Source organism: Cervus canadensis, chromosome 22 (genome assembly GCF_019320065.1).
Source record: "Cervus canadensis isolate Bull #8, Minnesota chromosome 22, ASM1932006v1, whole genome shotgun sequence".
Classification (NCBI taxonomy): Eukaryota; Metazoa; Chordata; class Mammalia; order Artiodactyla; family Cervidae; genus Cervus; species Cervus canadensis.
This window is the reverse complement of record NC_057407.1, coordinates 51,513,346-51,537,040: the sequence shown is the minus strand read 5'-3', so window position 1 is coordinate 51,537,040 and position 23,695 is coordinate 51,513,346. Positions and strand designations below refer to the sequence as shown.

At 43.2% G+C, this 23,695-nt stretch overlaps 2 protein-coding genes across 4 annotated transcripts in view; one reads left to right on the top strand and one right to left on the bottom strand.

Annotated features, from left to right (window-relative positions):
* Positions 1-2,434, bottom strand: part of SUSD5 (sushi domain containing 5) — a 41,970-nt gene extending 39,536 nt beyond the window's left edge. The window contains exon 1 of the mRNA XM_043443491.1: positions 1,832-2,434. Within this exon, the coding sequence (XP_043299426.1) occupies positions 1,832-1,922 (91 nt within the window). The 5' untranslated portion in view covers positions 1,923-2,434. The remainder of the gene's footprint in view (positions 1-1,831) is intronic.
* Positions 1-23,695, top strand: part of FBXL2 (F-box and leucine rich repeat protein 2) — a 117,647-nt gene that overhangs the window by 24,378 nt on the left and 69,574 nt on the right. The window contains exon 1 of one of the 3 annotated variants that reach the window (XM_043443497.1): positions 2,552-2,573. The exons of the other annotated variants lie outside the window; for them this stretch is intronic. The gene's annotated coding sequence lies outside the window, so the exon portion shown is untranslated. Of the gene's footprint in view, positions 1-2,551; positions 2,574-23,695 lie in introns of those variants that run through there. 3 annotated transcript variants of the gene reach the window in all.

Sequence of the window (23,695 nt, the reverse complement as noted above, 5' to 3'; positions counted from 1 at the left end):
GTACCTGTAGTTCGCCATCGGGGAAGAAGGGAGAAGGAAAGGAGAAAGAGGAGAAACTCAGGCATTTCTGCAAGTGTTACCAAGAAAAGCGGGATAGGGAAGGACAGAGGGGCCTGGGGTGCTTCAGTCCATGGGGTGGCAACGAGTCGGCCACAACGTAGCAACTGAACAACAGCAATGCTTGTTGCTTTCTCCTTGTCTGATGATATTTCTGTCTTAGATGTTCTATGATCCAAATCAAGCCATGTTGCTCCATATCCATCTGGCATTCCACTTAAGCAGTTATAATGGGGTGAAACTAAAGTCTCATGGATTGCAGTATATTTAAAAGGAAATAAAATGGGTACAATAGTATACATTGTTCAAAAGTTAGTACCAGCTGCAATTTATTCTAGTTGCATTCTTTAAAATCAGCTTAATTTTTCATGACTCAATGTCAGGCCAAAAACTACTAGAGCAAAGAACTAAGAGTGGATTGGCTGCTAATAGGGATGGGATTTCTTTTGGGGTGATGAAAATACTCAGAAATTAGAGAGTGGTAATAGTTGTAAAACATAATGACTATATTAAAAAACATTTGAATTGTGTGTTTTAAAATGGTAAATTGTACATGAATTTTATCTTAATTAAAAATTCACAGTGTTCACTAGAAGCCTTCAAAGTTAACAGTGTTTTTTTTTTTTTTTTTTTTTCCTCTCACACTCTCTCTGAGGATATGGAGAAACCAGACACTTGCCTTAATTATGAGCAAAGAGTCCTACAATCTGGCACTTAGGACAAAACTTCTTTAATACCTGGAGGTTTTCCTCTGGCTTTCTCCTTTCCCTAACCACTGTGCTTCTTTTTTGTCAAATCTTGTCCTTTCACCCAATATTGTTTGCTAAATAGTGATGACATTTTAAGATATACAAAGCATCCTGAATCAGCCTAGGGTTTTTTTCCTTCATCAACCTAACTTGTCCCAAGCTTGATTTACTAGAATCCCTCATGGATGTGAGAACTGATGGCTTCTTTTTCATCATATCCTTCTGCACAAGTCAACGGGGATTTTGTTCCAAAATCAAAAGACAGCTAAATTAGCTTTTTGAAACTGAACTGATCTAAGGTTGTGATTCTGCGAATTCAAGAGAAGTATTGAAAGCTGAATTCAGGTTCAACAAGCGAACAAAAAGATAGGTCAATTCTCAAAAATCTGCAATAATCTGGTTCTTACCTATTTCTCCAGTTTCTTGTGGAAGGACAGCCTCACCTTGAACTTTGCACTCTAGCCACTCTATCATTTATCCCATTTCCCCTGCCACTCACAGGGCCTTTGCACGTGCCATCGTCTCTCCCCAGTATATTCTCCTCTCTGTTTCACCTAGCTGATTTCCTCTCGTCTTTCAGCTCTTCCCGGACCAAGCCAAAACTCCAAGGGAGTCTTGTAATCAGCGGCGTTGCCATTAGGAGCACATTTAATAGACGTGGGAAATCGTATCTCTGCAGCGGAGATTCCAGGCACCCTAGACGTGATTTCATTTTGCAGACTTTTCAAGGAGATCTTGGAAAGCTAGCGGCAGGGCTGTGAGATCAAAGCACAGGCTTTCTCTGGTGCGCGCCCCGCAGGAAGGGGTGGTTGAGGGACTCCAGGGCGCGTTTCGGCTCGCGGCGCCTCGAGGAGGCGGGAGAGGGGACGCAGGGTTTCAGGACGGCCTCTCGCCTCCTTCTCGCCCCAGCTGGCCTTGCTCTGGGCTCGTCCCCGGGGGCAGCCCAGGCGAGCTTAGCTTTCCCCACCGAGACCCTGTGAGCCACCCGGGGCCCGCCGCCTCGTGGACACTCCACGGACACTCACCATTCGCCGGCATGGAGAGGCGCGGCAGGCCAAGGAGGAGCAGCGCCGCCGCCCAGAGCCGGGCGCCGGGGCCGGGTCCCTCGGCAGCCATGGTGCGGGGCGTCCGTGGGCCCGCAGCTGGAGCGCGGGCTCTGACCGCGCTGAGATCCCGCTGCCCGCGCCGCTGCCCAGCGCGCGCCCCTCGGCTCCGCGCGCTGCGCTCCGTTCGCGCGTCGCAAGGTTAGCCCCCCGCGCGCAGAGAGGGGGGAGCGCGGCGGGCCTGAGAGGCTGGGGACGCCGGAGCCGCAGCGCGGGGGCCCAAACTCCCGGGGGTCCCGTCCGCGGCGCCGGGGAGGCGGCAGCAGCCCGGCTCCGCCTTCGCGCTGGGCACCTGGGGTCTCGGTGCCAAAGGAGGCTGCGCCGGACGGACGGCAGGCTCCCAGGGCGCCTCCCAGACGAAGGGGAAGGGCTTGAGGAGGGGGGAGACCGGAGCACCGGCTTCAGGGAATCCCCGCCTGCCTGGGCACCCTCTGAGAAAGGGGGACGCAGTCTTGAGAGGCCTAGCCCCTCCAGGAGGACCGGGAAAAATCGGATGCCTAACTCTGCCCTCTGCTTCTTGACTGCAGCTGGAGTCCTCCTGCAGTGGGAGAATTTTTTTTTTTTTTTTTTTAAAGAAAACTAACTGGCCAACCTCATTCTGGGGAGTGACACACACGGGCTAGCGAGACTCTTTTTCCCTAAAAGGCCTGACAGTCTTTCACGTGTAAGTGTAAATGAATTGACTTAACTGTTCATCTTCTAACAGCTAGCTGGTAAGCTGAGGAGTGAGAATTCACACGTCTGGGCTGGAGGGGACCTTCTGACGCCTGGTGATCGCTGAGAGCGGTGGGGAGGGGACACCAGGCACCTGTAGGAGGAGCTGCGCTTTGATTGCTTCAGGAACTGTGCCTACCACCGTTTTTTTTAAGAATAGTCTATTGGATATTACTAGCGAATCCGAATGACATTTTCAAGTTTGTCTTTATTCAGGCCTGTCTTGGCCGGGCCTGATTTGGAGAGATAGCATGCTCTAAAGGTTTAATTGGTGCAACTGTTTTAGAGAACTGTTTGGCTATTTCATATAAAGTTAAAATACACCTCTCCAAAGACAGAGAATTCCATTCCTGGGTGTATATCCAAAAAAAAGAAGTGAATGTCCACAAAAAGATTTATACCCAAATTTCATAGCAGCTTTAGTCACAATAACTAAAAACCGGAAGCAACCCACATGTCATCCATTGACTGAACAGAAAACCAAACTGCATCATGTTTATGCAATAGAATACCCTTCATCAGTAAGAGGAAGTAAATATTGATGCACTCAATCACATGGATGAGTCTCAAAAATATGATGAGTGAAGGAAGATTTAGCAAAAGAGTTCATACTGTAAGGGGACCACCAGGCAAGTCCCTGCATGATTCCACTTTTATATGAAATTCACAAAGGGGTGGTTCTCATCTGTGGTGACAATGGTCTGGTGGCTTTGAGGAGGTGGGAACCTATAGAGCTTCTGATGAAATGAGAGCATTCTGTCTCTGATGGGGATGATGGTCACCCGAGTGTATATACTTTGTCACTAAACTGTACACTTAAACTCTGTGCATTGTGTTGAATGTTATTTATACCTTAATAACAACTGTTTCAAAAATAGTGAATTCATTTCTTGCCCTGAAAAATAAATAGGTTTAACAGAAGAGAGTTTAATGAAAGGACCACAGACAGAGATGTGGGCAGGGTTGAGAGAACCAGTAAGGGATGTTAAAGCTCTAGGGGTTATCAACAGCAGGAAGGGGTACCACCTTGAGGTCTGAAGGTATGAGGGGAGGTGGAGGTGTTACCAAAACCCAGCAGGAATGTGGTCATGAAAGGAGAGGTTCACCACAGGAAGAGGAACATAATTGCTGCCCGTGGTCTGGTAGGGAGCCAGTGGGGGAGAAATACCCGCCTCTCGCTCCTTCTGCCCTTCAGACTCCGCCTGCTGCCCCTGGTGGCTGAACCATCAGATAGCCGAGAGGACACAGGTGCCCTGGTCCTCAGCAGTCCTCCTCCCAGGACATCCTGCCTGCAGAGTCAGGCAGAGTGGGTGCAGAGTGGATCCCAAGAGGCAGTTGGAAATCAACCAGCACAGTCCATCTGTTTTTTCCTTTCATTTGCATGAACATAATTGGGATCAAAACGGGAAACACAAAGTTCTATCAGTTTCTATATGATCTGGGACTCAGTCCATTCAATCAGACTCTCACTCGGAGCTAAACAATAATGTTAACCACCATCACTGCTTATTTACACATTAGTGCTGTCTCACATACAGAGAAAAAAGTAAACACTTATCATTAAATGTAGATAGTACAGTCCTCGATCCCACAACTGGACAAGAGGTGTCATTTGATAATCATTGCAATATTGCTCTTCTGCCATCTGAGCCTCTTGGCCAACGTGATTTTTTTTAACTAGTAGGAGAGATCCAAACCTTCATTCCTGCTGAGGACCCACCTTTATTGGTTTGCCATGGTTTCTCACTGACCGTTGCTATTGGACAGTTTCCTGGGATCTAGACATAGTCATCCATTCCCCCATCAGGTAGCAGCAACCCCCTTGGTAATCGGGACCAACCACTAGCTAGTAGAGGGACCTCCTCTGTCTGTTGGAGAGCAATTTGAGTTTCCAATTTACTGGCATATGCCTGTGTGTTCCTTGTGGAAATATATCTCTCTTGCCTACCCACCCCTTCCAATTCACCAGTCTAAAGGTTGTGGGGATGGTTTGCAGAATTTTGATAGGTGATTTATCATATACAATAGAAGGGAGGTCATTCCTACTTCCACTCCCTGGTTCTGAGTGTACTCTGTCTATAAGAGAGATGACACCATGCGTTGGCGGCTGGTTTAAGGCATATACTGTATCCTGGGCGAGTGCCCTAACCACTCTAGGGTACTAGCTCAGCTGGTACCCTCAGCTAGTACCTTTTAATCAAGCCATCTCTTTCTGGGTGAGGCACATAGAGTAAGACTCAAGGACATGACTCCATTCCCTACTGCCTTTGTGGCAGAATCAGTTTCTTGGTTATAGATGCTGTACTGTGTGATTCCATGGCCATCAATGAGGCATTCTGAGTTGACGATATCATGCTAGAAGAAGCAAGGCAGGCAAACAAGACAAAATCATATCTAGATTAAGGATCTGTTCCAATGAGGACAAATATTAATAACTGTGACCCCTGTGAGAAAAGGAATCCAATATAAGCTTATCTCCCACATAACCAACAAGAGGGGCCAGCCAGGGAATCGATGCTCTGTGGGGACTCATTGTAGCCTCTGCCTGTTGGCATGTTGGACACCGAGCAGTGGAGGTAACCAGATCAAATCTAAGGAAGAAGAGAAGTTTGTGTTACTGCACTCTTGCGTGGGTTCCGTCTCTGCCACCATGGCCCCGACATGCCTGGTTCCAATACACAGGCACAGATGTGCTGGAGACAGAGGTGACTGACAACCAGAGAACAAGTTCAGTCCTCCAAGGTGCCCACTGGACTACTTAGGGTAGGGGCACCCTCTCCACTGACGTCTTTGGGGGCCTTAGGCTATGTACACATTTCCAGACTGTTCATTTCAAGAGGTCCATACTGACATCTTATTATCAGTTTTTCAGCGTTGCACTTTTCAATTTTCTGACTAGCTGTTTTAGGCATTATGCATAAACCAGTGCAGATCCACAGATAAGGCCATCTCTCCTTTCATTTAAACCAAAGTCCCACACGTTGGGAGAATTTTCTTTTGCTACCGTGATGGACAGGGAGGCCTGACATGCTGCAATTCATGGGGTCGCAAAGAGTCAGACATGACTGAGCGACTGAACTGAACTGAACTGAAAATATACATAACAGGAAACTTACCACTTTAATCATTTCTAAGTGTACAATTCTGTGGCATTAAATACCTTCACATTGTTGTGTAACCATCACTCCTGTTCATCTCCAGAACTCTTTCACTGCCCTCAGCTGAAGCTTTGTACCCATTAAACAATAAATCCTGTTCCTCCGCTCCCTACCCCCAGTTCCTGGCCACCGCTGTCCTACCTTCTGTCTCTATGAATCTGATTATTCTAGGAACCTCATGTAACTGGAAGCATACAATATTTGTCCTTTTATGTTACTACTGTTTTTATTTCTGCCCCAGAGTGGAGAGGACTAGTGCCACACCATGGACACTCAAGGGTAGAGCAAGCCCGAAGTTTCCCCTCTGTTGTGTGAAACTCCCCAGGAGCCCATAGATGTGGGTTGAGGGAGAGATAGCAAAGCAGCAGAAGCAAGTGCCCTGGGAACCTGAGCCACCTGCTCATGTAAGTTATTTGTTCCTTCCAGGCCTACTCTTGTACACAGCATTTCCACTGAACAGTGGAACTCTGCGTCTAATTCAAAATGCCTCATTCATGAGACCAGCTGAAGTCTCATACTCAGGTGGTCAACCAGTCCAGGCCAAAAAGAAAAAACAATGATGTCTGGTTAATTTACAATGTTGTGTTGCTTTTAAGTGTACAGCAAAGTGATTCAGTTATGTTCTTGTTCAGTGTTAAGTTGTGTTTGACGTTTTGCGACCCCGTGGACTGCAGCATGGCAGGCTCCCCTGTCCTTCACTATCTTTTTGGAGTTTGCTCAAATCCATGTCCACTGAGTCAGTGATGCTGTCTAACCATCTCATCCTCTGCAGCCCTCTTCTTTTGCCTTCAATTTTTCCTAGCATAGGGGTCTTTTCTAATGAGTTGGCTCTTTGCATCAGGTGACCAAAGTATTGGAGCTTCAGCTTTAGCATCAACCCTTCCAATGAATGTTTAGGGTTAATTTCCTTTAGGATTGACTGGTTTGATCTCCTTGGTGTCTAAGGAACTCTCAAGAGTCTTCTGTGGCATCACAGTTTGAAAACCATAAATTCTTTGGCACTCAGCCTTCTTTATGGCCCACTCTCACATCCATACATGACTACTGGAAAAATCATAGCTTTGACTATATGGACCTTTGTCAGCAAAGTGATGTCTCTGCTTTTTAAGACACTGTCTAGGTTTGTCATAGCTTTCCTTCCAAGAAAATTCATGACTGCAGTCACCTAAATGATTTTGGAGCCCAAGAAAATGAAATCTGTCACTGCTTCCACTTTTCCCCCTTCTATTTGCCGTAAAGTGATGAGACCAGATACCACAATCTTAGTTTTTTTGAATGTTGAGTTTTAAGCCAGCTTTTCACTCTCCTCTTTCACTTTCATCAAGAGGTTCTTTAGTTCCTCTTCACTTTCTGCCATTAGGGTGATATCATTTTGCATATCTGAGGTTGTTATTTCTCCCAGCAATCTCGATTCCAGCTTGTGATTCATCCAGCCTGACATTGCATGATGCACTCTTCTTGGAAGTTAAGTAAGCAGTGTGACAATATATAGCCTTGTACTCCTTTCCCAATTTGGAACCATCTGTTGTTCCATGTTCAGTTCTAGCTATTGCTAGAACTCATCTCTTTAAGAATTTCCCACAGTTTGTTGTCATCCACACATCAAAGGCTTTTGCATGGTCAGTGAAGCAGAAATAGATGTTTCCTTAGAACTCCTTTGCTTTCTTTATGATGCAACGAATGTTGGCAGTTTGATCTCTGGTTCCTCTGCTTTTTCTAAACCTAACTTGAACATCTGGAAGTTCTCAGTTCACATACTGTTAAAGCCTAGCTTGAAGGATTTTGAGCACAACCTGGCTAGCGAGTGAAATGAGTACAATTGTACAGTAGTTTGAACATTCTTTGGCACTGCCCTTCTTTGGGATTAGAATGAAAAGTGACTTTTTCCAGTCCTGTGGCCACTGCTGAGTTTTCCAAATATGCTGACATGTTGAGTGCAGCACTTTCACAGCATCATCTTTTAGGATTTGAAATAGCTCAGCTGAAATTCCATCACCTCCAATAGCTGTGTTCATAGTAGTGCTTTCTAAGGCCCACATGACTTCATATTCTAGGGTATCTGGATTTAGGTGAGTGACTACACCATTGTAGTTACATGGGTTGTTAAGATCTGTTTTGTATAGTTCATCTGTGTATTTTTGCCACCTCGTCTTAATTTCTTCTGCTTCTGTTAGGTCCTTACTGTTTCTGTCCTTTATTGTACACATCTTTGCATGAAATGTTCCCTTGATATCTCCAGTTTTATTGAAGAGATCTCTAGTCTTTCCCATCCTGCTGGTTTTCTCTATTTTTTTGTGTTGTTCTGTTAAGAAGGCTTTCTTATCTCTCCTTGCTATTCTCTGGAACTCTGCATTTGGTTGGGTAGATCTTTCCTTTGTCCCTTGCCTTTTGCTTCTCATCTTTCCTCAGATATTTGTAAAGCCTCCTCAGACAACTACTTTGCCTTCTTGCATTTCTTTTTCTTTGGTTTGCTTTTGGTCACTGCCTCCGATACAGTGTTATGAACCTCCATCCATAGTTTTTCAGGCACTCTGTCCACCAGATCTAATCCCTTGAATCTATCTGTCACCTCCACGGTACAGTCATAAGGGATTTGATGTAGGTCATACCTGAATGGTCTAGTGGTTTTCCCTACTCTCTTCACTTTAAGCCTGAATTTGGCAATAAGGAGCTGATGATCTGAGCCACGGTCAGTTCCAGGTCTTGTTTTTTGCTGACAGCATGGAGCTTCTCCATCTTGTGCTACAAAGAATATAGTCAATCTGATTTCAGTATTGACCATTTGATGGTATTCATGTGTAGAGTCATCTCTTGTGTTGTTGGAAAAGGGTGTTTGCTGTGACCAGTGAGTTCTCTTGACAACACTGTTAGCCTTTGCCCTGCTTCATTTTGTACTCCAAGGCCAAACTTGCCTGTTACTCCAGGCATCTCTAGACTTCCTACTTTTTGCATTCCAATCCTCTATGATGAAAGGGACATCTTTTTCTTGGTGTTAGTTCTGGAAGGTCTTGTAGGTTTTTATGGAACCAGTCAACTTCAGTTACTTCTGCATTAGTGGTTGGGGCGTAGACTTAGATTACTGTGATGGTTTTCCTTGGAAATGAACTGAAATCATCCATTGTTTTTCAGGTTGTACCTAAGTACTGCATTTCAGATTCTTCTGTTGACTATGAGGGCTACTCTATTTCTTCTATGAGATTCTTGCCCACAGTAGTAGTATAATGGTCATCTGAATTAAATTCGCCCATTCCAGTCCATTTTAGTGTACCGATTCCTAAGATGTTGATGATGTTCGCTCTTGCCATCTACTGCTTGACCATGTCTAGTTCATCTGGATTCATGGACCTAACATTCCAGGTTTCCATGCAAAACTGTTCTTTACAGCATTGGACATTACTTTCACCACCAGTCACATCCACAACTGAGCATCGTTTCCACTTTGGCCCATCTGTGTCATTCTTTCTGGAGCTATTAGTAATTATTAGTAATTCTGCTCTTCCCCGGTAGCATATTGGACACCTTCTGACCTGGGGGGCTCATCTTCTGCTGTAATATCTCTTGGCCTTTTCTTACTGTTCATGGGGTTCTCGAGGCAAGAATACTGGTTTGCCATTCTCTTCTCCAGTTATACATGTATATATACATGTGATTACATCTCCAGTTATATGTGTGTGTATATATTTTTTCAGACTCTTTTCTGTTACAGGTTATTACAAGGTATTGAGTATAGTCCCCTGTGCTCTAGTAGGGCTTTGTTGTTTATCCATTCTGTATATAACAGTTTGTATCTGCTCATCCCAAACCCCCAATCCATCACTCGTCCCACCCCACAGCCTTTCTCTATGTCTGTGTGTCTGTTTCTGTTTTGTAGATAAGTTCATTTGTGTCGTATTTTAGATTCCACCTATAATTGATATTATGTGATATTTGTCTTTCTCTTTCTGACTTACTTACCTTAGTATGGTCATCTCTAGGTCCATCCATGTTGCTGCAAATGGCATTATTTCATTCTTTTTATGCCTGAGTACTATTCCACTGTGTATGTACACCACATCTTTAAAAAATTGTTTTGGCCTCATTTTACAGCATGGAAGACTTCCCCCACCAGGAGTCAAATCCATGCCCTTAGCAGTGGAAGTGCAGAGTCTTAACCACTGGACCACCAGGGAAGTCCATACCAAATCTTTATCTATTCATTTCTTGATGGAGTTTTAGGTAGTTTCCATGTCTTGGCTATTGTGAATAGTGCTGCTCTTAACACAGGGGTGCATGTGCCTTTTAAAAAATAATTTATTTTATTTTTGGCTTCTCTGGGTTTTTGTTGCTGCATGCAGGCTTTCTCTAGTTGCAGCAAGCAGGGGCTACTCTTTGTTGCAGTGTGTGGGCTTCTCATCGCTGTGCGTGGCTACTCTTGCCGAGCACAGGTTCTAGGGCCAATAGGCTGCATTATTTGTGGGGCATGGGCTTAATTGCTCTGCAGCATGTGGGATCTTCCCAGACAAGAGACTGAGCCCATGTCCTCTACACTGTCAGTTGCATTTTTAATCAGTAGACACCAGGAAAATCCCGTGTATATATATTTTTTAATGTTTATTTTTACTTGGTTATTTGGCTGCACAGAGTCTTAGTTGTGGCATGTGAGATCTAGTTCCCCAACCAGGGATCAAACCCCGGGCCCCAGCACTGAGAGATCAGAGTCTTAGCCACTGGACCACCAGTGGAGTCCCCCATGTATCTTTTTGAGTTAGAGTTTTGCGCAGGTATATGCCCAGGAGTGGGATAGCTGCATCATATGGCACCTCTAATTTTAGTTTTATGAGGAACCTCCAAGCTCTTTTCCATAGTGGCTGCACAAACTTACGTTCCCACCACCAGTGCAGAAGGGTTCCCTTTTCTCTACACCCTCTCCAGCATTTGTTGTTTGTAGATTTTTTTATGATGGGCATTCTGACTGGTGTGAGGTGGTACCTCATTGTGGTTTTGATCTGTGTTTCTCTGATAACTAGCAATGGGGAGCATCTTTTCACGTGCCTGTATGTCTCCTTCAGAGAAATGTCTCTTCAGGTCTTCTGCCCATTTTTCGATTGGGTTGTTGATTGTTTTGTCGTTGAGTTATGTGAGCTGTTGTTTATTTTGGAAATCAAGCTGTGTTGCATCATTTGCAAATATTTTCTCCCAGGCGGTAGGTTGTCTTTTTGTATTGTTTATGGTTTCCTTTGCTGTATAACCATTGTATCTTCTTAGTCTTGATGTAGTACATGGCTATCAATTTCTCTCAAGATACAGCCCTGAGATAAACAGTGAAAATGTGCTGCTATTCTTGCAGCTGAAGGAAGAATGAACCATTTAGTGGGTTAATAACGTAACGGGTGTCAAAGCCCATATTTATTCTAGTAATGACAATATACCTGCAAGAGCAGATGCAATTGGCATCAGCCCCTGATTAGACTGAAGATAAGCTGGCAATATTTTCCAATAATTCTGTAATATTTTCCGGCTTTTGCTCTGGCAAACAGGAAAGAAGGATTGAATGACAAAAAGTCCTGGTTTATATCTCCTTTTTACACCTGTTGTCACAGAGTGCCATCCAGTTTCATATCTGACCCAGAGTTTTCATTTTCTAGAGAAATATTATTAACACTAGAATTAACATAAGCCACAATGGTAGTCCTCAATTTTGCACTCCTCTCTTCTGTATGTTTTCATCTAGTAGTGGTTGAGATGCATGTGTATTTCTCACTTGAAAACATGGTTAAACATGAATGGTAAGCAGTGACCCATCTCATTTTCCCTGATCGTTCTCTGAGGCCTTGTAACCAACCTCTCCCTTTCAAGCACAGTATGCAGAATGATAAGTGATATAAATCAAGTGTGCTCAGTCAGACCTGTGGAATGAGGGGCAGCTCACTCTTTATGGTCTCTAGTCATGATGGGAAAAGTATTCAAAGCCCCGCAAGCCACTCAGTTTCCTAGGCATGAGGCCACCATGCCACCAGCAGGTCAGGAATGTGGGACCTTATAAGTTAGATTAATATGAAAACTGTGCAGAAAATAGAGACTGAGGACTCCTGTTTTGAAGCACTGAGTATGTAGTTTAAATGCTTTTGGTGCATTTTATGTGCAGGTGTGAACAAGAAACCATAAGTAACTTCTTCAGCTCCTTGTGACCGTACCGTCTAGGTCACTGTGTCATGACGCAATTTATGGGTTATTTCCTTTCTCTGGAGAAAAAGTTTCCAGAGAGTAGGGGCCATGGCTCACTATCTCTGCATCTCACTGTCTCCACAGCCCTTATCCCAGTGCCTGGCACATAATAAATACTCAACAAATGTCTGATAAATGAATGAGTCTGGACTTCCCATGGTATTGCGGGCACTCTGCTTCCCTCAGCCCACTTGCTCGAATGCATATTCATCTTTCTTGACTCAATACTAGTATCATCTCCTCTGAGAAGTCTTCTTTTGGACTAGTCCAGTCTCCCCACTCACAGGTCTGTCTTTTATGCTCCCAGTGTACCCTGAACAGTTGTCTCAGTAATCATGGACTTTTTCATGTTTTGGCTCTGCTGGGTCTTCACTGCTGCGTGCAGGCTTTTGCTAGTTGCAGCGAGTGGGGGCTGCCCTTGGTTGCAGTGCCCGGGCTTCTCATTGCAGTGGCTTCTCTTGTTGCGGAGCACAGGCTCCAGGTATGCAGGCTCAGTAGTTGGGGCGCATGAGCTTTGGAGCACAGGCTCATTAGTGGTGGTGCACAGGCTTAGATGCTCCATGGCCTGTGGACCTGGAACAGGGATCGAACCTGTGTCCCCTGCAATAGTGGGCAAATTCCTTACCACTGAACCACCAGGGAAGCCCATGGCTTTTATTTTTTAATTGGAGTATAGTTGCTTGATAGTGTTGTGTTTGTTTCTGCTGTAAGGCAAAGTCACTAAGTCACATATATACATATATCCCCTGTTTCTTGGATTTCCTTCCCATTTAGGTTACCACAGGGCATTGAGTAGAGTTACCTGTGCTGTACAGTTGGCTAAAATTTTTGATTTAATTAATTTATGTATTTGACCATGCCATGCAGCGTGTGGGCTCTTAGTTAGCTAATCAGGCGTTGAACCTTTGCCCCCTGCAGTGGAAGCACGGTGTCTTGACCACTGGACCACCAGGGAAGTCGATGGATCTTTAATGGAGTGATTGTCCTATTGATCTGTCTCTCCTACTCGTCTGAATGTCCCTGATGACAGACCACCATATCTTTTCTGTGGTTTTATCTCTGATGCCTTGGAAAGTACCTGGGTCATGGTAGGTTCTCAACCTCTGCTTGATGAATTCATCATACACCCAGCTCCATGGGGTTAACTCATCCAAGGAGAGAGCAGATCAAGGGTCATTGTAATGCTCTCAGTAAAACAGTGCATTTGCCAAGGGACTGCACGAATCTCTTCTTAGTGTCTTCTTTTTAGGGCTGTGACCAAGTCCACTTACGTTCTTCTGTCTCTGATAGCTAGTAGGCATTTAATTAGGCTTCAATGAGCAGAACGATAAATAAATGAGGCTCAAAAGCAATATACATCAGCCAATGTAGATTTCAGACTTGATGGATCCAAAGCCATGTTGCAAATCATCTGCCTCCAGTCTGAAGCCACGTAACCGTAACCAAAAAATCATTGCACCATGTAGCATTTACATGCAGGCTGCCTTCAGGGCTACGGAGGGTGTGGGCTGGGTCCTGAGTAAACATAGGCTACACTGAGGAGCCATTGTGGGCGCTGGGAGTTCTTTCAAGTTCCTCTGGGGTCTGAACTTGATTTGCAGCTGGAGCCAAGCCCCTCCACCCCCGTTTTCAGCAATTGAATTATTAACTAAAAGAAAATCGTCCAGGGTATAACAGTTAGCAGCAAGCTGCCAATGGTCGGGAAATTTTATTTTGTTTACTCAGAGTGTTTGCACCTAATCTAATGAAGAGTAGGAATGAGAACTCAGAAGGCGATTCTGAAGATCTGGTTCTGAAGGAAGACAGGCTTTGGATGGGGCAGGAAGGCATTTCAGGGCAGCCAAGGGGTGGCGCTGCAGTGCTGTCCCTCAGGACAAGGCTGATTTGCTGGTGGTATTACCTACACCTTCCTTCTGCGCTGGCTTTTTTGGGAGGTCTCCAGGCTCCCCGATACCTGCTGCAATCCCCAATTTGAATTCTGCGTCATTCGCTGAAGTCTTAGATCCTTACTGAGATGCATTGAGAGGGACACCTATGAAAAGACATCTGAGTTTCAGTCTGACTTTTGCAACTAAATGAATATATCTCTTTGCATCTCTGGGCCTCAGATTCTTTACCTATAAAATAGAGATGAAAGTGCCACCTAACATACAGGGTTTGTGAAACCGGAATTCGTAAATAAAAAGCCTTTCTACAGAAAGAGTGATTATCCATAATAGTTTCCATGTGCATGGTGCCTTAGCCACTCGCATCGCTCTGTGTCCTATTAGGTATCTGCAGATGTTAGGTATCTGCTCCTAACTCAGTGGGTTTCCCAGGTGGCTCAGATGGTGAAGTGTCTGCCTGCATTACGGGAGACCTGAGTTCAACCCCCGGCTCAGGAAAATCCCCTGGAGAAGGAAATGACAAACCACTCGCCTGGAAAATTCCATGGATGAAGGAGCCTGGTAGGCTACAGTCCACGGGGTCACAAAGAGTCGGACACGACTGAGCGACTTCACTTTCACTTTCTAACTCAGTACATGGGACAGAGTAGGTGCTCAGTAAAGGGTAGGCGAATTCAGTTCAGTTGCTCAGTTGTGTCAGACTCTTTGCGACCCCAGGGACTGTAGCACGCCAGGCTTCCCTGTCTATCACCAACTCCCGGAACTTACTCAAACTCATGTCCATCAGGTCGGTGATGTCATCCAATTATCTCATCCTCTGCCATCCCCTTCTCCTCCTGCCTTCAATCTTTCCCAGCATCAGGGTCTTTTCAAATGAGTCAGTTCTTTGCACCAGGTGGCCAAAGTATTGGAGTTTCAGCTTCAGCATCAGTCCTTCCAATGAATATTCAGGACTGATTTCCTTTAGGATGGACTGGTTGGATCTCCTTGTAGTCCAGGGGACTCTCAAGAGTCTTCTTCAACACCACAGTTTAAAAGCATCAATTCTTCGGCACTCAGCTTTCTTTATGGTCCAACTCTCACATCCATACATGACTACTGGAAAAACCATTGACTAGACGGACTTTTGTTGGCAAAGTAATGTCTGTGTATTTTAATATGCTGTCTAGGTTGGTTATAACTTTTTTTTTTTTTTTTGGGTCATGGGTACCCATGACTTTTGGGTTATAACTTTTTTTTTTTTTTGGTTATAACTTTTGTCCCAAGGAGCAACATCTTTTAATTTCATGACTGCAGTCACCATCTACAGTGATTTTGGAGCCCCCCAAAACAGTCAGCCACTGTTTCCCCATCTATTTGCCATGAAATGATGGGACCAGATGCCATGATCTTAGTTTTTTTAATGTTGAGTTTTAAGCCAACTTTTTCACTCTTCTCTTTCGCTTGCATCAGGAGGAGGCTCTTTAGTTCCTCTTCACTTTCTGCCATAAGGGTGGTGTCATCTACATACCTGAGGTTATTGATAGTTCTCCCTGTCTTAATTCCAGCTTGTGCTTCTTCCAGCTTGGCACTGAATTGAATAGGTGAACTGAGCAAGACTAATTTATAGCAGCAGGAAGTTAAGTATTCTCAGGCTTCTATCATGTCTAACAGTAAGATTCTCACTTCTTTAAAGGTCACAGAGTAACCACTGAGCCCTGTCCTTTTGCTCTGGGAAAGCAGGGCAAACTGACCATCTCTTCTGAATTCCCTGCAGAACTCTCAGCCTGCCATTCTAGGGACTGTTCATCCTAGATCCCCCTCAATAGTTCATGTATTAACAGTAGACTATCCTATTGTACCCACTGGTGTACCTGTACTTGTCAGGCAATGTGCCCAAGCCTTCATTTCCAGAATGGTCATCATGTCCATGGGACATGGTGAGAAGACAGGAAAACCCAACCCAACAACGTGACATGTTAAATATCTGTTATCTTAGCCCATATGTTTATTTTTGCTTTTTGCTGAAGTATAGCAAAGACAGAGACATTGAAAATTTTTCTTTGAGAGGTAGTGTGATAGAAGAGCCTAAGATGCTTGGCTGCTTCTCTTAGTCTGTCATCAACCTATTGGGTTAATCATTCCTTTGCACTCCATTTCCTGTTCAGTAGAGCCAAGCAATGAAGAGGTGTCTTCTAAGGAGACTTCCATTATTCTCTTTGAATCCAATGGCCCCTCTCCTCATGCATGGTGGTTTTCGTGTTTAGAATGCCTCCTGCTGGCCGGACCAGAATCCCTACCCCGCAGTTCAGTTCAGTTCAGTTGCTCAGTCGTGTCCGACTCTTTGCGACCCCATGAATTGCAGCACGCCAGGCCTCCCTGTCCATCACCAACTTGCTGGAGTTTACTCAGATTCATGCCCATTGAGTTGGTGATGCTATCCAGCCATCTCATCCTGTCATTCCCTTCTCCTCCTGCCCCCAATCCCTCCCAGCATCAGGGTCTTTTCCAATGAGTCATCTCTTCCCATGAGGTGGCCAAAGTATTGGAGTTTCAGCTTCAGCATCAGTCCTTCCAGTGAACACCCAGGACTGATCTCCTTGAGGATGGACTGGTTGGATCTCCTTGCAGTCCAAGGGACTCTCAAGAGTCTTCTCCAACACCACAGTTCAAAAGCATCAATTCTTCGGTGCTCAGCTTTCTTCACAGTCCAACTCTCACATCCATACATGACCACTGGAAAAACCATAGCCTTGACCAGATGGACCTTTGTTGGCAAAGTAATGTCTCTGCTTTTTAATATGCTGTCTAGGTTGGTCATAACTTTCCTTCCAAGGAGTAAGCATCTTTTAATTTCATGGCTGCAATCACCATCTGCAGTGATTTTGGAGCCCCAAAAAATAAAGTTTGACACTGTTTCCACTGTCTCCCCATCTATTTCCCATGAAGTAATTGGACCAGATGCCCCTACCCCTACACTCCCCAAATTTGTGAGAGCATGGGACTGAGCTGTGTATTCTGCTGGAAAGAGAGTTGAATGGCGGTGTCTTGGTCCTGCCACACAAGACTATCTGGAAACAGAAAGAGACCCCCGCAGGAAGAGGACAGAGGTTTATGTAAGCTGCCCAAGGGCTATAGGGGTCCCTAAAAAGAGCTGTAAGGAGTCCCCAAATAGTGTTGTGCCACAAAGGACCCAGGAGCCCACACAGGTGGAGGAAGAAGACCTAATGCTAAACAAAGTTGTGCATTTCTATTGCCAAGTGTCTAGTACCAATTTCTGAAAAATAACTATATCTTCAATTTTAACTGGTAGTGGGACTGTTAACCTTGAAGTGAGAAAAGAAATCCATGGACTCACTGGGAATTTGGGGGCACTGATGATTATCCCCATGAAATAATGTTCAAAGGAACAGTGGAAGGTAAAAACAAGCTTGTGTTTTGATCACAATCCATGTATCACCTTTGTTCAGTATGCCAACTCATATACTTTAAATATATATTTTTATTCATTTTGAGCCTCCGTTTACTGTCTGAAGATATGTATCAAGCTGTGGGCAAATATTTTTTCTTTTTGGTATTATGTACTGGAAGCTAAAACCACTCACTGAGGAGTTAGCAAATCATCAATAATTAGGTTAAGTCATGTACAAATAACAGTAGGAATGTACACATGACAATTTTCCAGGCATTTAACTAGAATTGACTTGGGCACAGGTAGGTAGTGGGGGGTATGTTATGTTTTGTGTTTCTCCTCTATTCCCTGCTAAGCGGGTAGCAGAGTGCTGAAGAGAGAAACAAGTGCATTCTGCTGTGTGGTAGTACTGTGAACAGGGCAAATTGCTTTGCTCTCATTTATTCATTCAACAAAGAAGTAATGGGGAAGCAAGAAGTTGAGAGGAACATGCAAGTTGGAGGAGGCTGACAGCTGAAATCTAGGGATGCTGCTGGGTATGATCAAGAGAGGGAAGTTGGAGCACGTGGGAGATGCCGCAGAGGCCATGAGCCCTGGGGACCACCAGACATTGAAGGAAAACCAGAAGAGCATCCCTGTTCAGGGAAGACGTGCATTACGTGCCTCTTGGATTGCCAGGCATGCCATTGGCTGTCTTAGCGCCTATTAACTTTGCGTTCCATCCTTTAAAAGGTGGTCAAGCTTGCTTTAATTTATTTTTAAAAGGTAGGACTAGCCTTTGGAGAATAATTAAAAGCCCACTGTTTTTTGTTACATTATATTTTAAGACAGCATATTTTCCTGTCTACTGACTTCTAAGAGGGCCCTGCCAAATAGTCTGTGTAAGACTAAATGAGCATATAAAAGGTTTGCTCTGTAGCTATTTGAACTTGGTTTTTACGGAATTTTATCTTCATTCACATGAAAAAATAAACAAATTCTTCAGCTTCTCCAGGCTCACCAAAAATGCACAATGTGTGCCTACAGAAGCAAAAGGGGAAAAGATGAAAAAAATAACTCCGTGTGCAGGGGAAAAGATTCTGTTACATGAACAGAGGGCAACATATGGATTGGTTAGATGGTGATGTAGACCAAAGTATTGGGGGAAAAAATGGAGGAATAGGATCTTTTGAAATACTGCAGAGGAAAAGCTGCTACAAACACACTGTGTAAAAAATAATCTGTAAATGCCAGAGAAGTTGTCTGGCAGAATGACACTCTTACCCAAAGGTCTTCTGTTTTTATTCCAAAATGCGCTTTTCACCAGTATAACTCTAATACTTTATCAAATTTTAAATTTCACAAGTCAAAAGGAATTCATTGACTTATCTAAAAAATGTTATATAAAAGCCAGAGTACCCTTTGACTGCTGACTCTATCAAAGACAAACCCTCCACCTTCTGGCGATATCCACTGTTAAGAGTTCAGTGGGTACTATTGAAAGAGAATGAGGACAATCTATATGTTCTAAAATAGAAGTCCAAGACGTGCTGTGGAGAAAACAAAGAAATTTTCTGAATATACATTATGATGCTACTCTTGTGAAAGATGAAAACACACTCAATAATTCTATCAATATATTATATCTATATCTGTATATCTATATTATAGCTGTCTAGTTCTCTCTATGTCTATACTATCTATGCGCTGTGCTGTGTTTAGTCGCTCAGTTGTGTCTGACTCTTTGTGACCCCATGGACTGTAGCCCATCAGGGTTCTCTGTCCATGGGGATTCTCCAGGCAAGAATACTGGAATGGGTTGCCATGCCCTTCTCCAGGGGATCCCTTGGAGAAGAAGGATCCATGCCCTTCTTCCCAACCCAGAGATCGAACCCAGGTCTCTTGCATTGCAGGCAGATTCTTTACCTTCTGAACTACCAGGGAATATAGATGAGCTTGGCAAGAGGGAAGGCCAAGTCAGTCAGGGAGACCAGATTGCATAAGACGTACAAGCCGTTTCAAGGAGTTTGCCTTTCCATTTGAGGGAAGAGGAAATGATTGACAGCGTTTAAGAAGAATGGCAGAGTGTGACTTTTCATTTCATAAAAGGACCATTCTGTCTGCTGTGTGGAAACTAGTCGTGAGGTAGGAGTGAGGGGAGAAGGGATAAGAACAAAGGAAACCAGAGAAGGCGTTGTTTGGTTCCGTCATCCATAGGGCTGGCTGTGCCATAGAAAAGCAAACGAAGAATGGGTCAGTGATTTGAGTGTGAGCAAAGTAACACATTGTCATTTGCTGAGATGAAGACTATGGGAGGTGTAAATGTAGCAAGGGATGAAGAAAGGAGTTGGTTTTGGACTTGATAAATTCGTGATCCTTATTAAACATCTAAAGTGAAAGACATCTAGAGACACACAGTTATGTTTTCAGGAACAGTGGGGTATTTTTTAAACGCAAACTGAATTGAATCTTGAAGTATTAGATTTGGAAGAGACTTTTTGAGTTTTTTTAGTACAGTCCTTTCATTTTACAGACTAGAAATGCTGAGAGGTCAATTGCCTGCCACAGAGTTAAATAGCCTTTACTTCCTATTCTCCAGTACAAAGAATCCTGGACCTGGAGTCAGGAGATACAAGTTCATGTTGTAGTTTTTCTTTTTTTTTAGTTCTAAACCTTGGGTAAGTCATTTATCTGCTCCAAGTCTTTCTTCTATCAGAACAGATAATAAAGACTTTCACTGTTAGGATGTTGAATGTTGCAAAAACTAGACATTGCTGTTTCTACCCTAATGATGGGAAAAGGTTGAGAAGCTAGAAGATTGTGGTTCTCTAAAAACTCTCTAGAGAGCTGAGGTCACAAAGAAATCTAAATGAGTTAAAATTCAGGATGTAACGTGTCCTTCCCAGAAAAAAGGAGACACATAGATGTTTTCATCTGTGGAGGGGTCAGCAGGAGGAGGAAGAGTGCTCTAGACAGCTCTTGGAGAAATGGGTCGACTTTTCCTGACTGCTTGTGGGCTGGAGTGCCCGTTGGAGTCCTGAGGAGCCCCGGCCACAGAGCACGGCTGCCCCTACCTCTCTTCCCTGGGTCTTCACGGAGTGCCGGGTGCAGACATGCTTTGGGCACCGGGGCCAAGGGAAGAGAGGGCAGCACCTTCCTGCGATGGCCGATGCCTGCTGAAGGCCAGGGTCCGTGGGAGAATCAGCAGAAATCTCCCTGAGGCACTAGGGGCTTTCCCCAAGTGTAAGGCGGAGGGCGCGGCGGCGAGCTAAGTGTCCCTCTGTGGCTATCCAGGTTTTCAATCAGGGAGGCCACAGGCTTTCAGATGGCAGACAGAGGCAGTGAGGGAGATCCCCAGAAGGCATGGACAGCAGAGGGTGCCACAACAGAGCCAGCTCCCCAGCTGACAGCCAGAGTGTGAAACAGAGACAGTGCTCTCAGCTTTCAGAAAGCTAGCACCTGGGTTGTAAAGCTCAAAGAGATCTGTGAAGTTTACTGGTGCGCAGATCCCAACTTCTCCTGAAGGTGCATTTCTGATTGCACCCTAAAAAAAATTTGAAGCCGATCGTGAACTGAATCTAACTAGTGCTATAACAAAATTGAAACCCAGATCGACTAGACATTAAAAGGATTCAGTGCCCGCTACCTTCACTGTAAGCAGCCTAATTGAAGGAGGAACTTTTCTTTATGGAGGTAAATGACTGTACTTTAAAAAAAATTCAGGTATAATTGACGTAATAACATATTAAAGTTGTACAATGTAATGATTTGAAATTTGTATATATTGCAAAATGATCACTGTAAGAGGTCTAGTTAACATCTGTCACAATACATAGTTATAGAATTTTTATCTTATGATGAGAATCTTTAAGATCTGCTCTCCTAGCACTTTCAGATATGCCAAACAGTATTATTAACTATAGTTACCATGCTGTATGTTACATGCTCAGGATTTATTCATTTTGTAACTGGAAATTTGTGCCTTTTGACTGTCTTTGGCCATTTTGTCCACCCTCCCATTCCCCATCTCTGGAACCATAAATCTATTATCCGTGAGTTTGTTTTTTAAAAAAGATTACACATATAAGTCAGATCATTTATCTTTCAAAGTATTTGTCTTTCACTGTGTGACGTTTCAATTGGCATAGTGCCCTCAAAATCCTTCCGTGTTGTTACAAGTCTCAAAGTTTCCTTTTTTTAAATGGCTGAAGAATATTCCATTGTATATATCTATCATATTTTCCTTATCAATTTATCATTTATCAACAGGCAACCTATTTACATATCTTGACTTTTGTACATAATGCTTCAATGAACATAGGAGCCCCTATCTCTTCAAATTATTGTTTTTGTTTTCTTCAGAAAAATACCTAAAAGTGGAATTCTTGGATCATAGGGCAGCTCTACTTTTAATTTTTTTGGGAAACTCCATATTGTTTTCCACAGTGACAGCATCAATTTAGATTCCCACCAACTGTGCATGAGGGTTCCCTTTCCCCCACATTCTCACTGCTGGTTATTTGTTGTCTCTTTAATGATATCCATTCTGATAGGTATCAGGTGGTATCTCATCTTGATTTTTATCAATATTTCCCTGACGATTAATGATGTTGTGGGCCTTTTCATGTACTTGTTGGCCATACGTATGTCTTTGGAAAGATATCCGTATAGATCCTGTGCCCATTTGTTCATTACATTTCTTGTTGAATAGTAACTTATATATGTTTTGCAGAGTCATTCATAGGTTGTATTTGTAGTTTGTTGGTGGTTTTCTTTGCTGCACAGAAGCATTTTAGTTTGATGTGGTCTGATGTATTTTTTGCTTCCATGGCCTTATCTTTTGGTGTCAAGTCCAAAATCATCTGCATAACTTATGTCAAGGAGCTTACTGCCTTTTTTTCCCCTAGGAGTTTTTATTTTTTTTCTAGGAGTTTTTTTTTTCAAATCTTACATTCGAAGCTTATCATCCGTTCTAAGTTAATTTTTGTGTATGGTGTAGGACAGGGGTCCACTTTCCTTCTCTTGCAGGTGGCTATTCAGTTTTTCAGCACCATTTATTGAAGAGACTCTCTTTTTTCCCATGGTATATTCTTCCTTTCTTGTAGATTAATTGACCCGTAAGTGTGTGGGTTCATTTCTGGATTTCTTTTCTGTTCCATGGATCTGTGTGTGTTTTTCTGCCAGTGCTGTACTGTTTTGATGATTGTATCGATAGCTTTGTGGTATAGTCAGAGGTCAGGGAGCATGAATCCTCCAGTTCTGTTTTTCCCAAAGTAGTTTTGGCTGTTCTTGTGTTTATGTTTCCATACAAGTTCTGAAATGATTTGTTGCAGTTCTATGAAAAATTCCCTGATATATTTTGATAGGAATTGCATTCAATCTGTAGATTGTCTTGTATAGTATGGTCACTTTACCAATACTGATTCTTCCTGTATAAAACACATTTTTTTTCATCTCTGTGTTGTCTTCAGTTTCTTCTTGTATTTTTGTAGTCTTTTATTGACTTTCCAAGTACAGCTCTTTTACCTCCTTAGGTTTATTTATAGTTACCTAATTTTTTTTTATGAGATGGTAAAGGTGATTGTTTGCTTACCTTCTTTTATAGTTTGTTGTTAGTGCATAGAAATGCAACAGATTTCTATATGTTGATTTGTATTCTGCAGATTTACCAGATTCATTGATAAGCTTTAGTTGTTTTCTGGTGGCACCTTTCGGATTTTCTACATATAGTATCATGTAATCTGCAAACAGTGACAATTTTATTTCTTCCTTACCATTTTGGATATATTTCTTTTTTTGTCTGATTGCTGTGGCTAGGACTTCCAATACTCTGTTGAATAAAAGTATTGAGAGTGGGCATCTTTGTTTTGTTTCTCATCTTAAAATGTTTTCAGCTTTTCACCATTGAGTATGATGTTAACTGTGGATTTGTCTTATGTGGCCTTCATTATGTTGATGTATGTTCCCTCTATGCCCAATTTCTGGGGAATTTTGATCATAAATTAATGTTGAATTTTGTCAAAAACTTTTTCTGTGACTATTGCGATAATCATGTGATTTTTATTCTTCAGCTTGTTAATGTGTATTACACTGATTTTTCAGATATTGAAAAATCCTTAACATCCCTGGGATAAATCCCACTTGATTATGGTTTATGATTCTTTTAGTGTGTTGTTGGAATCAGTTTGCTGATGTTGTGTTGAAGATTTTTGCATTTATATTCATCAGTGATATTGGCCTGTGAGTTTCTTTTTTTCGTATCTTTTGTTCTAGTATCAGGGTGATGAGTGGCTCATAGAATGAGTTTGTAATTGTTCTTCCTCTGCATGTTGTGTGTGTGTGTGTGTGTGTGTGTGTGTGTGAGAGAGAGAGAGAGAGAGAGAGAGAGAGAATTTTTTAAGGCTAGGTGTTAGTAAACTTTTCCCTAAATGTTTTGTTAAATTCACCTATGAAG